This window comes from Aethalodelphis obliquidens, unplaced genomic scaffold (assembly GCF_003676395.1).
Source record: "Aethalodelphis obliquidens isolate GAN/ISIS:26980383/991018 unplaced genomic scaffold, ASM367639v1 scaffold5, whole genome shotgun sequence".
NCBI classification, from domain to species: Eukaryota; Metazoa; Chordata; class Mammalia; order Artiodactyla; family Delphinidae; genus Aethalodelphis; species Aethalodelphis obliquidens.
This window is the reverse complement of record NW_020837949.1, coordinates 49,185,405-49,198,905: the sequence shown is the minus strand read 5'-3', so window position 1 is coordinate 49,198,905 and position 13,501 is coordinate 49,185,405. Positions and strand designations below refer to the sequence as shown.

Genomic DNA, 13,501 nt, shown 5'->3' with positions numbered 1-13,501 from the left:
ATTTGTGTGATCTGCGGCGATGGCCATATCAAGGACACAACAGCTTCTGCGATGTCATGTGAAGGACCAAGAGAAGGTGTTTCTAATCCCCAAAGGCTTCTCCACGGATGGATGGATGGGGTTGAATGCAGTGGATGACCCTGAGCTCTTATTGGTCATTTATTCTTCAGGATTTGTTTAATGTTTATGATATGTCTCTGAAGGGAGTGCTAATAGGTGAGCAGGAAGCTCCTTCAGGACTCAGGGAAGGGCAGGGTCCTGCCTTGCCCCAGGACAACACTGCTCATTTATGTCACCCCAGCTGTCTTCATGGATGCTATATTGGTGGGTTCTGTGCACTATTGGAGTCTTGCATAAATGCAAATGTATTTTTGATTTTTAAAATCCTACTTTAGATGAATATTGGGGGGCATATAGGGAGTTATAGATGTAAGAAAAGCATTTTTTCCTCAAGTGAGGCTTATATTTTTTGTTTTCTTTAAACAGACCAATAGCATGTGTTTTACAATGAAAACATCCTGTGTACGAAGAAGATATAGAGAATTTGTGTGGCTGAGGCAGAGACTCCAAAGTAATGCATTACTGGTGTAAGTGATTTAAAGAGTATATTGAGGAGACCTTATTATTATATTCAATATTTTAAAATTTGACATGCCACATATATAAAATAAACAACAGTGGTTTACTGTATAGCACAGGGAACTATATTCAATATCTTGTGATAACCTATAATGGAAAACAATCTGAAAAACAATGGAAAACACCTGAAACTAACACAGTATTGTAAATCAACTATACATCAATTAAAAATTTGACATGTATTAAGATATATAAAATACGAAGGATTTCATAGGCTTTCTTCTTGATCGCAATATATAGCTTTAGTTTTTTTTGGACTACTGCATCTGAATTCAAAATTTATCACTTAAATTATACCAACTTGTATGAGTATTGACCATGGAAGTCCTCAAAAATGTTTTTTTTTTGTTTAAGTTAATTGATTTTCTCACACCCTTATTATATAATGTAACCATATAACATGTATATAATAGTTGTGTGATAATTATCATGCACAGTTTGCTTTCATCTTGAGGGATTTCTGTAACGAAACCACCTTAATTGGATGATTAAAAGAATTTTTTTTTCTTTCTCATAAGACAACTGCCAGAACTTCCATCTAAAAACCTATTTTTCAACATGAACAATCGCCAGCATGTAGATCAACGCCGTCAGGGTTTGGAAGATTTCCTCCGAAAGTAAGTGTGCAGAAACGTTTGCAGCCAGACGGGAGATACGAGCACAGTGCTTTGCAAGAGTTGAGTGTCCTGTGATCAAGTCGGGGAGAATGTTTCTGTTTCTAAAATGCTAGTGATCTGCTCTGGAGGGACGCTCAGTAGTTCATTTCCTATATTAGAGCACCATCTTGTGGCTCACATCACACAGTGCATATCCGGGACCAAACTTTCCAGAAAGAAAACAATAAACTAATTGAATCAGATAATAAATATATACTCCCTTAAGCTATAAAGCAGAGCCAAATTGCTTGGGAGTTTAGCTAACAAGAGTAAAATTTGCCAGGAAACAAATGTGCCTTATTAAAAAGGCACTTCTTAGAAATTCTCTTTATTTACGACATTTAGGATCAACAGACCGAAATCAGCTGTACGATGGGCTGCTAATACCCTTCTGAGCTCCTCTAAATGAATAGCTTAATGATACTCTTTGGAGAGAATGTTTATAAGGGAGTATTAATTGGTGTTTGAATAGTCTCAGTGGGTTATTAACTCTGGGGTACTTGGTGATGGTTGGTACTGCAGTGAAAGTGACTTGAATTCACACTGCTATAATTCCCCTCTTTTTGGAATGCTGGAATACCTACCTATCCCACGGGACAACACAGTGGTTTGCACACAGACCCTATGGCCAGACTGCCTGAGTTCAAATCCTGCTTCTGCTACTTATTAGCTGGGGACTTGGGCAAGTCTTTTACCTCCTCTGTGCCTGTGTTTGCCCATCTATAAAATGGGGTAATAATAGTATCTACTTCATAAGGTTGTCGAGAGGATTAAATCAGTTAACGAATGTAAAGCACTCACAACAGACTGGCATATAATGTGTGGTAGCCAAGTATCGGCCATTATTTTAATGCACTTAAATGAAATAGCTTTGAGCTAACTTTGCTATTTTGCTATTTTGTAGATAAGGAAATAGGATGAGTCCTATGACCACTAGTTAGTGGCGGGGCCCAGTCTCCTGAACTGTCTTTTTCTACTAGCTTCAGGATCTGAAGCCGTCTCCTTTTGAGTTTCCTACACAGTAACTTTGAGCTAGCCTGAAATAATATACTGCCCTCTCCCCACATGGCTCACTCACCAAGGGTTTGGGTATTAAGTATCCACGTGAATATTAACATTTATTTCTATTAGATTGATATCATGCTTTTCCTTTGAGGGGGTCATGGAGACATACAGAAACATCCAAGATTATAAATGGAGGGAGGGTCGGAAGAGAAAAAGAAGGCAGAGGAATAAAAATGACAAGAGACCAGAAGAATTGATTAACCGAGCCAGGTTCTCAGAAAACCTCACACTGGTGTTCTTTGGGGTATCATAGGCATGACAAAGACCCAGTCAAATTTCTTCTGCCCTTTCCCTTTGGGGATAGCTCCAATTTTAATTGTCTGTATGGGACCCAGGTGGCTAATGGCCTCTCCCTTAAGACGTGGTCCCCGCAGCCAAGTTTGCAGAGTGGCTTGTCGCTCCAGATGCTGCTCAGGGAAGCTGCAGACTGGCCATCGCCAGTGAGACCTGGACAGAGCTAGTCAAATCCTGCAGTCCCCAGAAGCGTTGGGGAGCTACATGTTTTTGGTAGAGAAATCTCCTTATTTGAGATCAAAGGACAGTCTGTGTCTCTATATTTATGTTGCTGGTTAAGTGCAGGGCATGTGTTTTTCGACCAGGAATCACTTCATTGTTTTAAACATAACCTTTCCTTGCACAATTGGTCAACCAGATTCATGCCAGAGTGAGAGTCACTGGGCTGCAGAGGGGTTGTGCTTAGTTACTCTAGGTTGTTTGGGCGTGCTGTGTCGTTTCGCAGTTAGCTGGTTGAATCTGATGCAGAGGTCATAATGGAAAGTGTCGTGGGTCAGGGGCTTGAGGAACTGGGTTCCAGGTCTCCTGTGAATCTTGGCTCCTGAGTGTTTTCTGACTCTTCGACCTTGGAAAAGTCACCTCATTCCTGTGAGCCTTGGTTTGCTAGAAAGAATGCAATAATGTAACATATGTATTGCCAACCTCGTGGGTAGTTAAGTCATTCAGAGGATGACTTGGAAAGGACTCTGCAAACCTATTTATTAAGTGACTGCTTTGGACCAGGCTGGGTACTGGGGATATAGGACTGCACAAGATGGACACACATCCTTGACCTCTTGAAGCTTCCATTCTAGTGGGAAGCAACTATCTATGTACCAGGGATGGCTAGATTCATTAAAATTGGATCTGGATTACCATGCAGAAGTCAAATCATGAAACGGACACCAAGTTCTCTTGTGATGTTACTTGTTCCATTATGGTCTGTGAACATTAGTCTCCAAGTGATGAGTTTCACGTTAAAAATGAAAGCTGGTGCTTCCACGTGGTTTGAACCTGAAGGAAGTAAGGAGTCTAATACCACACGGTTTAGCTTTTTACATATTTTATCTCAATACTTACCACGTTAGGAGTCAGGTTTCATCTCAGTTTTATAGACAAGGAAATTATAAGAAAGGTAGAGGCACTATATTAATCCCAGGAACTGGCAGGTTTATAATTAGAACTCTTAAATGCTAGCTAAATTTGGTCAGTATGATTGTGAGATTTTTCAAATATATTCATTTTTCCTCAATCTTGGCTATACTCTCCCTTTTGGGTCTCCCCCCACCCCCCGGTTACTTTTAAATTGTAAATCACTTTTACTAATAGTTGTGGAAAAAGAAGTTATAGACTAAATGATAAATTCTGTTGGTAAGTTTCTAACTATGAAATTGGCATTCCTACTAACTTTTTACATTTGATTGCTATCACAGATGGGAGCCAGCTTTCCTTCTTTGCTGAATCCACCCCATTAATGTAACTACATGTACCTTACAATGTAGACTTCTGTATTACAGTTTTGTATTTCTTAAAAAATTAAGGAATTGAATAAAAAAATTTTTTTTGCAAAAGGATACCATGGAAACACTACAGCTAGTTTTATACACAGACACACACACACACAATTTTTGTAAGTCTTTGTGTTCAATAGAGGGCACCACAGCACAGATCATGAGTGTCTTCAAGGAAGATTTGTAGGTTTTATTTTTTTCTCATGGTAAGAGGTAAACAGGCTGAATTAATTTTTTTTTCCTACATCAAACTGCTAACCTTCCACACGCTATACAGATGTGTATACATATCATTATATTGGGTTCAGTAGACTCAGGGCATCCTTAGTTAGGTTTTGCATAGCTATATATATTCTCAGCTGAACCAATATATAATACACCTAATAAAATCACGTTGAGGAAAACCAGATTTTCAGCTGTGTTTAATTCAAGGAAAAACAGGTTTTGCTTTGTTTAATTTAAAAGTTGGTATGGAGAAAGGAATAACTTTTGACTTGTGTTGTAAATATCCTTTCAGAAATTCCTTTAAAATTCTGGAGGCTATTTATTGTTCCTTTTATAAAGGCCTGAAAATTGTATACATTTATTTTTATGGAGGCTTATAAAGATGACATTTTATTGACTGTTTTACTAAATACTCTTTATATTAAGTTTGAAGTTGATTTTCTGCTGTTAGATTTGTTGGTGGAAAATGTGGCACAAGTATGACTAAGGTAAAATAGGGTTTAATATTATGATGGCAGTCACAACACTCTCTGATATATACTAAACCAGATATTACTTAAAATGAACTAATTATGCTCACTGAACCAGATGGGAAAACACTCTAAAAATTTTGTATTTTTAATTTTGGAATGAAATACTGGACTGAAGATAAAAATCCTAAATACAATAAAAAAGTATTTTTGCTTATTTAAAACTCATACCCATGGAGTACGGTGACATAAATTTAGCCAATCAGACAGAAGCCATTCAAAAAACCTAAACTGTGCCTGGCACATGTTTTTGAACTCAGGGCCTGTGTGGGTGTTCAGATGTTCCCTGAACATCCTTCTCCCAGTTCAGAATTGTGAGCTGGGTGTGCCGGGCTCCCTCTGGCTGTTCACCTGTGTGTCCTCCAGATGGCAGTATTAAGCAGAAAAGAAAACACTGGGAAATGAGTCTGATGCACAGTAAAATTGGAAATTGAATTATAGCTCAAGAAAAAGGACAGTAGCCTTGAGGTGCAGATCAACCTCGACTCTGATCACTTTTGTTTGCTGTACCCATGTGTTAGGTTACTAGCAAGTTAATAACAGTGTGTGACCAGTTCAAGGCTCAGTAGAATTGCTTTAGACATGAAATAAAGCTAAAATGAATTTGTGTCCAATATCATTGGCATTAGTGCTCATTACTTTTGTGGTGTAATGCCTCAGACCATCTAAAATCAGTTTTAAAGATTACCCATTATTTTATAAAGAAAATACATTTCCAGCAGAAACAAAGCAGTAAGTATAATCCTATGAACAGTTACTTGTAACATCGCTGGCAGGAAACCACTGACAAAGGACACAGGAAACACTCCGTTCAAACTTCACAGCAAATGCAAGGTAATATTAATGGCTCGTTGCTATATAAATCTTCTCTTGATTTGAAGCATTCAAAACAAGAGTCGTAAACATTTATAAAGGTAGAAAATAAATCTCAAAGAGTAGTAAAAGGGATTTATTACTTTACTCCTTATACTTGGTAAATTAATCTTTATCATGTGATATGGTCATCTTCTGAGGGCACCCAGGGCAGAGGACATGGAGGGAGTGTAAATATTTAACTGCTTTGCTTGAGACTTTGCCTTTTAAAAAGGTACGAAGGTTTTCCTTTTCCTTTTAGTAGGTCAGTAAAGAGTATTTCTCAAACTACATTTGTAAGCCTATTTGAAGCAAAGAGGACAGCTAGATTTTGGTTTTGATCCTGTGCATTTTTAGACGCTTGCCTTCTTGAAATAATTGTTTTATATGGACGAGAAGGAAATATTCCAGTGACCTTGGATTTTAAGTAAATTAATATGAATGGCCAAAAGAGATTTACTTATCTAATTACTTGTTTAAAAAATGCAGAATATAAAGTAAGTTTCGTTTGGTATGAAATACATACTCTGTTTTTCATAGATCTCTATATGAAAAAAATCCCATGTTGGATAGAATTATACTTGGGTTTCAGTGTTTCAGTTTTGTCCCCTATATCTGGTCTTAGTGTCTGTGTTATATCATTATCGAGCTATTAATAGAGACTAAATTATCCTACATCAAAATCTTTGCTAAAAAGAGAAAACCAGTTTTTATTTAAATATAAGGGTATTCTTTGACATGCATTTCAGAAAAAGACACATTCACTGCTAATATGAATTTGAGCACGTGCAGATTCTGCTACAGGGCAGTTTTTCATTCTCCATGCAGTTCTGATGCACCTGCTGAAATTTGTATTCTCTTTGTAAACTTTGATCTTGCGTGTGGGAAGGCTAGTATGTACTTATTACAAAATTATCATACTTTAATTACATATATGGTAAAATTGGCTGGGAGCAATTTTATTTAGGGACTCATTTTAAAATAGATACGTAGTGCTGCTGAAGATTTTGTAGAAATTTCTAGTCAATCTTAAGTATTCAAAAAAGCCACCTCTCAACTGAGCCCTTGTGAACGTGTATATAAGCATCCTTGTAAAGTTTGAAAATGTAAGACATGCTGAGAAATCTATTGACTTTTCAATATAGTTTTTAATAGTTGTTGAAAGTTTTGATGTTTTATGACAGCCTAGCCAATAAAGATCACAGAATTGACATGCTGGTTGGCAGTAAATTTTTTAAAAGCAGAATAAATTTCTGTGACTATCTAAGCAAAATATTTCCATAATTAATCCACATGGTCATAACAGATGGTTAAATTGAAGAAATGTCCTTGAAGTTATTCTTTTAACAGATGTTCTTAACTATTAGCTTCATGTTTTTACTCACCTAAATTTCCAAATCATCGAATAAAAGTTAACATATGCTTTCATCCCTTTAATAGGCAGAGTCGTAATTGATGCCAAGTTTGCCATAGTAGAGAAATTACTTCAGTGGCATATTTCTAATGTTTTTCTCTTTCCCACCCTATAATTGTCCATCCCCGTCCACTGGTCATGTCTCCTTTTTTCTTTTACATAGGGTCCTACAGAATGCACTTCTGCTTTCAGATAGCAGCCTTCACCTCTTCCTGCAAAGCCATCTGAATTCAGAAGACATCGAGGCATGTGTTTCCGGGCAGACTAAGTACTCCGTAGAAGAAGCAATTCACAAGTTTGCCTTGATGAACAGACGTTTCCCTGAAGAAGAAGAAGAAGGCAAAAAAGAAAATGATATAGATTATGATTCAGAAAGGTATTTCCTTGCATTTTGATTTAATGTATACGTATTTATATAACACCTTGTGCACATATGCATGTGTATAGATATATACACACACTCCACTTTTTGTTGATGTAATACTAAGATAATGAAAAAATTAATTGACTGAGATTTTATTGAGCTGTGACAGCTCATCATAGTAGTCTTCACACACACCTCCACACTGAATTAATGAATGCAGTAGAAATTCAATTATCTGCATTCTGATTATGTGACTTTCATTTAGTCAGACTTGAATTATTCGCGTTTAAATTATCTAGCTAAAAAAATATCCAACTGCACTCCAAATGGCTAATTAAAAGTCCAAATTTCCTGTCTCTCTCTGTGACTGGAGATAATTAAAGTTCTCCTCTGTTACTCAGGCTTTGAGTGTGTTGTGAAAACCAATTTCCTCTTTTTATTATTTTCCCCCTCTCTTCTTTTCCAGTTCATCCTCCGGGGTTGGACATAGTAGTGATGACAGCAGTTCACACGGATGTAAAATGAGCACAGCTCTGCAGGAATCCTGAAAAATAATTCTAATGTTACCATTTTAGGAATAGCAAACTGTGTCCAGTCGTAGAGCAGAAAGCTTGCTAATAATATATTCTTAACTAAAGCTCACTGTCATATTAAGTATTTAAATTCGTAAAGATGTTGTGTTGTTTATTAGTGGTATTTTTATGTTGTCCTATTTTGGCTAAGCTTCTGTAAAAAGCTAAAAGCCAGTGAGTGCAGTATTCTCCTTGATAGGCGCACGCTATTGGTAAAACAAGATCCTGCCCTCAAATGAAATGATTTATATGTTTAAAAAAACCTAGTTGGCTTTATTGTATTTTAAAAGATAGGTAAATAGGTAGCATTTGAAATCCAGATAGAGCATTCCTTCTTGTATCACTGGGGCAGTGTTAGCACAAACACAGCAGGTATGGTCTTAGCCGCTAGGAAGACTTTCGGCACAGACCAGAATGCCTCTGTCAGACAGGCGGCTGGAATTCTGTGGGTACCTCCCCTGCACTGGGAAAACACTTACTTTTGGGGTGGTTGATTGAAATGTTTTAAGAGTGTTTAACCTTTCCAGTATTCTATTTCACATGTAAATGGAAAATGTATCTTATGAATAGAGAGACGTTAAAATTATGTTTACATCTTAGAGAAAAAGCCCAGAAATAGCACTAGTCATTCTGCTTATATTTGCAATATATAGATTCAGAAATACATTTTCATTGTCCAAAATCAGCTTTAACACATGGTTTCTGGAAACAAACCATTTGTTTTCATTATCTGTGTGTAATTAGAATTATAGGTTCATGATTTATTTTCTGACTTAATGTGCAATTTCTTATCACTAGATACCTTTAAGTGTCAGTGACAGTTGCTTGTTACTTTTTTAAGTTAAAAGTAGGATCTTATAAAAATTAATAAATTTTGCCAATAAATATTCCCATAATTTAGAAAAGGATATGAACTTGCTAATTTCAGAATTAATTATTCATTTTTTAAAAGTCCTTTCTTTTAAGGCATTTGCCTGAGCATCTATAAATGCTTATTTTATGAAGCAGTAATTAAATGTCTTTTTTTTCTTTTTTTAGTGGCCCAAAGATTAAATGTCTTAGATAAAGTACATTGAACTTCAAATTTCAGATAAAGCAGCATTTTCTTGAGATAATTGTTCAAGTTTCTTCCTGGTTGAATGGTACAAAATATCTCTGAAATTAACAGGAAGATATTTTTACATAACTGGTATAACTTGTTGCTTTAATTAAATATTACCTCACCTCATTTTATTTTAACTAGGAGTTTAAAAGTATTATTTAAAGAGTCTTTGAAATGCTTGTAACTAAGAACCAACAGAAAAAATTAAATTTAGAATACGAATGATCTCCTTAATTTCGCCTTTTTGTTTTTTGTTTGCTCTAAAACATTATTGAACTTTTCGTAAATATTTTGATTTACGGTATCTTGGATCTTGTTACTTTGTCATCTAAGACTCATTATTTTAATACGGGGGAAAAAAAGATTTAGCAGTTTCTTTTTATCTTGCTAACATGTAAAGTTTGCCATCCAGTCATTTGAGTGTGATCCCTAGGTCCTTGGCAATACGTATTTGCATTCACGTTATTTCTGTTTTACTGCAGTTTTGAAAAGCATATAACGTGCCACCAATCGTCATGTGATTTTCAGATGATGTAACTATAGCTATCAAAATTGATATTAAGTAATGCCTAATACTGTGATATGTAAACTTCATGAGATCTTCATTTTCACATTAAACATGAAAAAATCAACTTCAGTTTGTTGGATCGCTTATTTTATACAAGAGAATATATTTCTTCTGTCTTAGATCTAAATTCAGTGTGTTTTGAATGATTAGTAATTTTTAATGAATAATTTTGGTAAAATTTGGTTTCATATTCACCGTAGTTGTGTACATTTAAGGTTTAGCCTTGGTTTGGTTGTTTTGATATCTAAGCACTGGCTTCTTTAAACCGATTTCCTGCAGCTGAAATATTTAAATGAACTTCAGCCCCCAATGGCTTTCTTGTTTTGTTCAAGTCTCTTATTTTTCTCCGCCATATTTTTATAAAGCTTTCTTTAGAAAAAGAAAACAATTACTTAAATAACTAAATAGCATAGACGTTTATTTAAAACTATTTTAAATGTAACAAATTTAAAGAATTCTAATCCTGGTTGCTTTATGATTTACATACAAAAAACTGTATTTCCCTGGCTAATTCTTAAAGGGCACACTTATTCACCTATAAAGATGGTTTATGTGTTCTGTTTGAGAACTGGTTTTATACATAACCCAAAGGTGTCAACAATGAAAGTCAATACCTGTTACTTAGGGCTTCTTTTAAAGTCTCACTTGGAAGAAAGTGATTTAAATTCTTTCTTAAAATTAAAATTTCAAGTTTTAAAAATTACTAAGGAAAAACAGGAATGTTAATCTTTAGTTATGTCCCTTAAGATATTAAATATCTTGCAGGAGCTTTTTAAGCCTAGTTCACATTTTACTAAGTAATTAAATACAAACAAGTGATACGCAATAACCGTACTATAGTCTGGTAAAAAAAATAAAATTTCTTTCATGGCTCTTAAGAATTTAAACAAATTCATTTATCCTAGCCACAATTACCATTATATCCCAACAGTAAACTGAATGTTGTTTTGAACTCAGTTTATGTTTTTGGTGCCTTAAGGAGTCATCATCATTGAGCTTCTGTGGTACAAATAAGGTTTTCAGTATTTCAGCTATAAATGAAGACCCTTTTCCATGAAAGGCCTCTAAAATTTTAAGATAAAAATAACAAAAGTTTATTCTATTTCTAAATAGTTTTCCTCTTAATATTTAAATCACTTAGTTGGTATCCTATGAATACAATGCAGCATCTTTTCAATGTAGGAACAATTTATTTCAATACAATTTTCTGCTTTTGTTTGGAATATAGACCTTTATTGTATATATAATATATACACATATTTTCAAATACACAAAGCTGTCTGAAATTAGTTATTGCAGTTTGACAGTCAAAGCATAGATACAATTTCCTTTGCACATAAAGGTCATAAGAAATTAATACATTTTAGTAGAATGGAGTTCAAAAAGTTTAGGACGTAAATAAGCAACAATTTCTTTAAGTTTGAAGTATTTACAAAGGATTTTGGCTCTATTCTTTGCCATATGCAGCTCACAAACGAGTCACCATTGTTCCTTTAAGTCAGGCACAATTGCTCTTCACTCTTGCTGGAAACTTTTCTAGATCATTGTTATGAACAGTGCATTGGACACTATTTTAGCTGCGCAAACTCTGGTAGTGACCCTTTTCTCTTTCTCCAAAATTCCAAAGACTGGTTTTCAAAAGATAGGAAACGAGAAAAAAAATTAAGCTACAGTTTTCTAAGGAATTTAAACTCTGGTCTAAAGAGACTATGCAAATGGTTTATGCCAAAGAGGAAAATACCCTTTCTCCCCCGACGAGAAGTGTAGACGCATCCAAAGCCCCACACCGCTTGTCTTTGCCGCTAGAGGCACAGCACGGGCATAACTTGCGGTTGTTTTTGCTTGTTTCTTACCTCTGGGCCTTCTTTATAGCTCTGCCCCCCACCCCACCGGCGGCGGCGCTCCCGCGGCTGCACCCGGGCCGCCTGTTGGCTGCAGCGCCCGGCCGGCTCGCGCACACTCCCCGCGATGCGGCCCGCACACGCGCGCTCCCGCTGCCTCCCGCCCTGGCCGCTCAGCCTCCGGCGGCGGCGGCGACTGCGTGGCAGGTAGCGAGCCAGTCGGCCTCGGTCCGGTAACCCATGGCAACCGCCCTGGTAACCCATAGCAACTGCGCGGCGGAAAGAAAGGGGGGGAACCCGGGTGGAGGGGGGCAGCGGGTGGTGAGTGGGAACAACAACCGCAAAGAGACAGGATTTACAGCACCGACCTGCAGCGCTCCCTCCCCTGCCCACCTGCCTCGAACGTGGGCACCGCGAGGCCCCCTTCCCAGGGTTAGAGTGACAGCTTGGCGGCTTGAAAAAAATAAATAAAATAATGCAGAGGGGCCTGGGGTGGTGGGTTTGGTGCAGGAGGGAGCTTTGAATACCGATGACCCCCTGGGGCCTCCGGGTTCAGTCGTCTCCGGGTCCCCGCTGGTTTGGCAGCGCGCGTGGAGCCGGCCCCCGCCGCTCGGGTGGGTTTCGGGCTTGGCTGGGTCAGGGCGGCCGGGCCGGGGAGACGGCGGCGGCCGTTCTCAGTCTAGGGCTGGACCCGAGTCTTTGTTCTGCAGATGCTCGCGCGGCACTGCGGCCTCCGCCCCGCCGCCCGGCCCGAGAAGGGGCGACGACGCGCCGCCGGCGCGGGTGTGGTTCAGGCCTAGGGCGGCCCCGGAGCGTCCCGGGGTCGCGGCGGGGCTGGGGCCAGACCCACGCGTCGCGAAAGTTTTATCTGCGCACGTACCGCACACATTAGTCGACCCCTTTCTCCTCTAGTCTCCCCAGAACCCTAAATAAAACCTGCGGGTGGGCGCGCCGTCGCGTTAACCCGTTAATCTGTCTGGGAAGGGAGGGGACCGACGACGCTTGGTGTCGGGACTTGCTCGCCGGGTAAGAAGCGCGTGCCTCTGGGTCCAGAAACGGCCCTGGGTCAGGGTTTAATGTGTGTGTGTGGGAGGGTGGGGGACGTATAGGGAGGGACAAGTCCCTCACCCCATCAGGCCTGGAGCCCAGAGGCCGAGCTTCCTTTACCCTGGAAAAAAGCGCGCGGCCAGTGGCGACCCGATGCAAGGCTGCGGGAGGACAGAGGGGGGCGCTGCTGGGCCAGCGCGGTGGCCCGGCGGTCCGCGGCAGAACGCGCCGCCTGGGGTCTGGCTCGCTGTCTGTGTGGTGGCGTGGTGTTAGGGCTCCCAAGTGGAAAGAACCCACGCTTCACACAGCTTTCCGTCGGTGCTTGGGAGCATCATCTGCTCGCTTGTGTATTCGCCGAACACCCAGCCCTCAAAAGGATGATGCAGGAAACACAACCGGAACAGGTTCCATTGAATACAGAGTACCTAGGTACTTAAAAAGTCCACTCCATCAGGAAATGTAGTGTGGTGAAGAGAGATGGCACTGGACGCCTATAGTTCTAGGTCTAAATCTAACTAGTTGTGATTCCAGGTGCATTTTGATGTTTTAAGAAGGATAAGGCCCGGATAATTTTTGAAGTCCTTTGAGATCTTAATCCTCAATTATTCTCCCTCTGTAGGTGTGTGCCAGTTACAAATACAAATAGCAAAGCCTACACAAAGACCTGCACAAGTATATATTTGTACAATATATGGTCCTGAAAAGGTGAGTAGATCAACAGTGTTTTATATATCTAATACTTTTACTGGTAAACAAAAGGGAAACTGGCTAAAGAATCCTATTGTAATCCTTTCATAAGGAAAAGAATCTTCTGAATATATACTTTTGTTGCCGCAGATCTT

At 38.7% G+C, this 13,501-nt stretch overlaps 1 protein-coding gene and 1 long non-coding RNA gene across 6 annotated transcripts in view; one reads left to right on the top strand and one right to left on the bottom strand.

The window, feature by feature from the left end:
- The window catches only part of SNX10 (sorting nexin 10), a 73,394-nt gene extending 63,559 nt beyond the window's left edge, over positions 1-9,835 (top strand). For 4 of the 5 annotated variants that reach the window (XM_027102346.1, XM_027102345.1, XM_027102347.1 and 1 more), the window contains 4 exons: positions 487-587; positions 1,158-1,256; positions 7,329-7,541; positions 7,996-9,835. In XM_027102346.1, coding sequence (XP_026958147.1) covers positions 487-587; positions 1,158-1,256; positions 7,329-7,541; positions 7,996-8,077 — 495 coding nt within the window. In that variant the 3' untranslated portion in view covers positions 8,078-9,835. Of the gene's footprint in view, positions 1-203; positions 325-486; positions 588-1,157; positions 1,257-7,328; positions 7,542-7,995 lie in introns of all 5 variants that reach the window. The other variant, XM_027102350.1, reaches the window with a different exon arrangement.
- Positions 6,880-13,252, bottom strand: LOC113618310 (uncharacterized). The gene is made up of 2 exons (XR_003431967.1): positions 12,140-13,252; positions 6,880-7,486 (listed from the first exon to the last, which is right to left on the bottom strand). It is a non-coding gene; the product is annotated as an uncharacterized LOC113618310 (long non-coding RNA).
- Between the last annotated feature and the right edge of the window lie 249 nt (positions 13,253-13,501).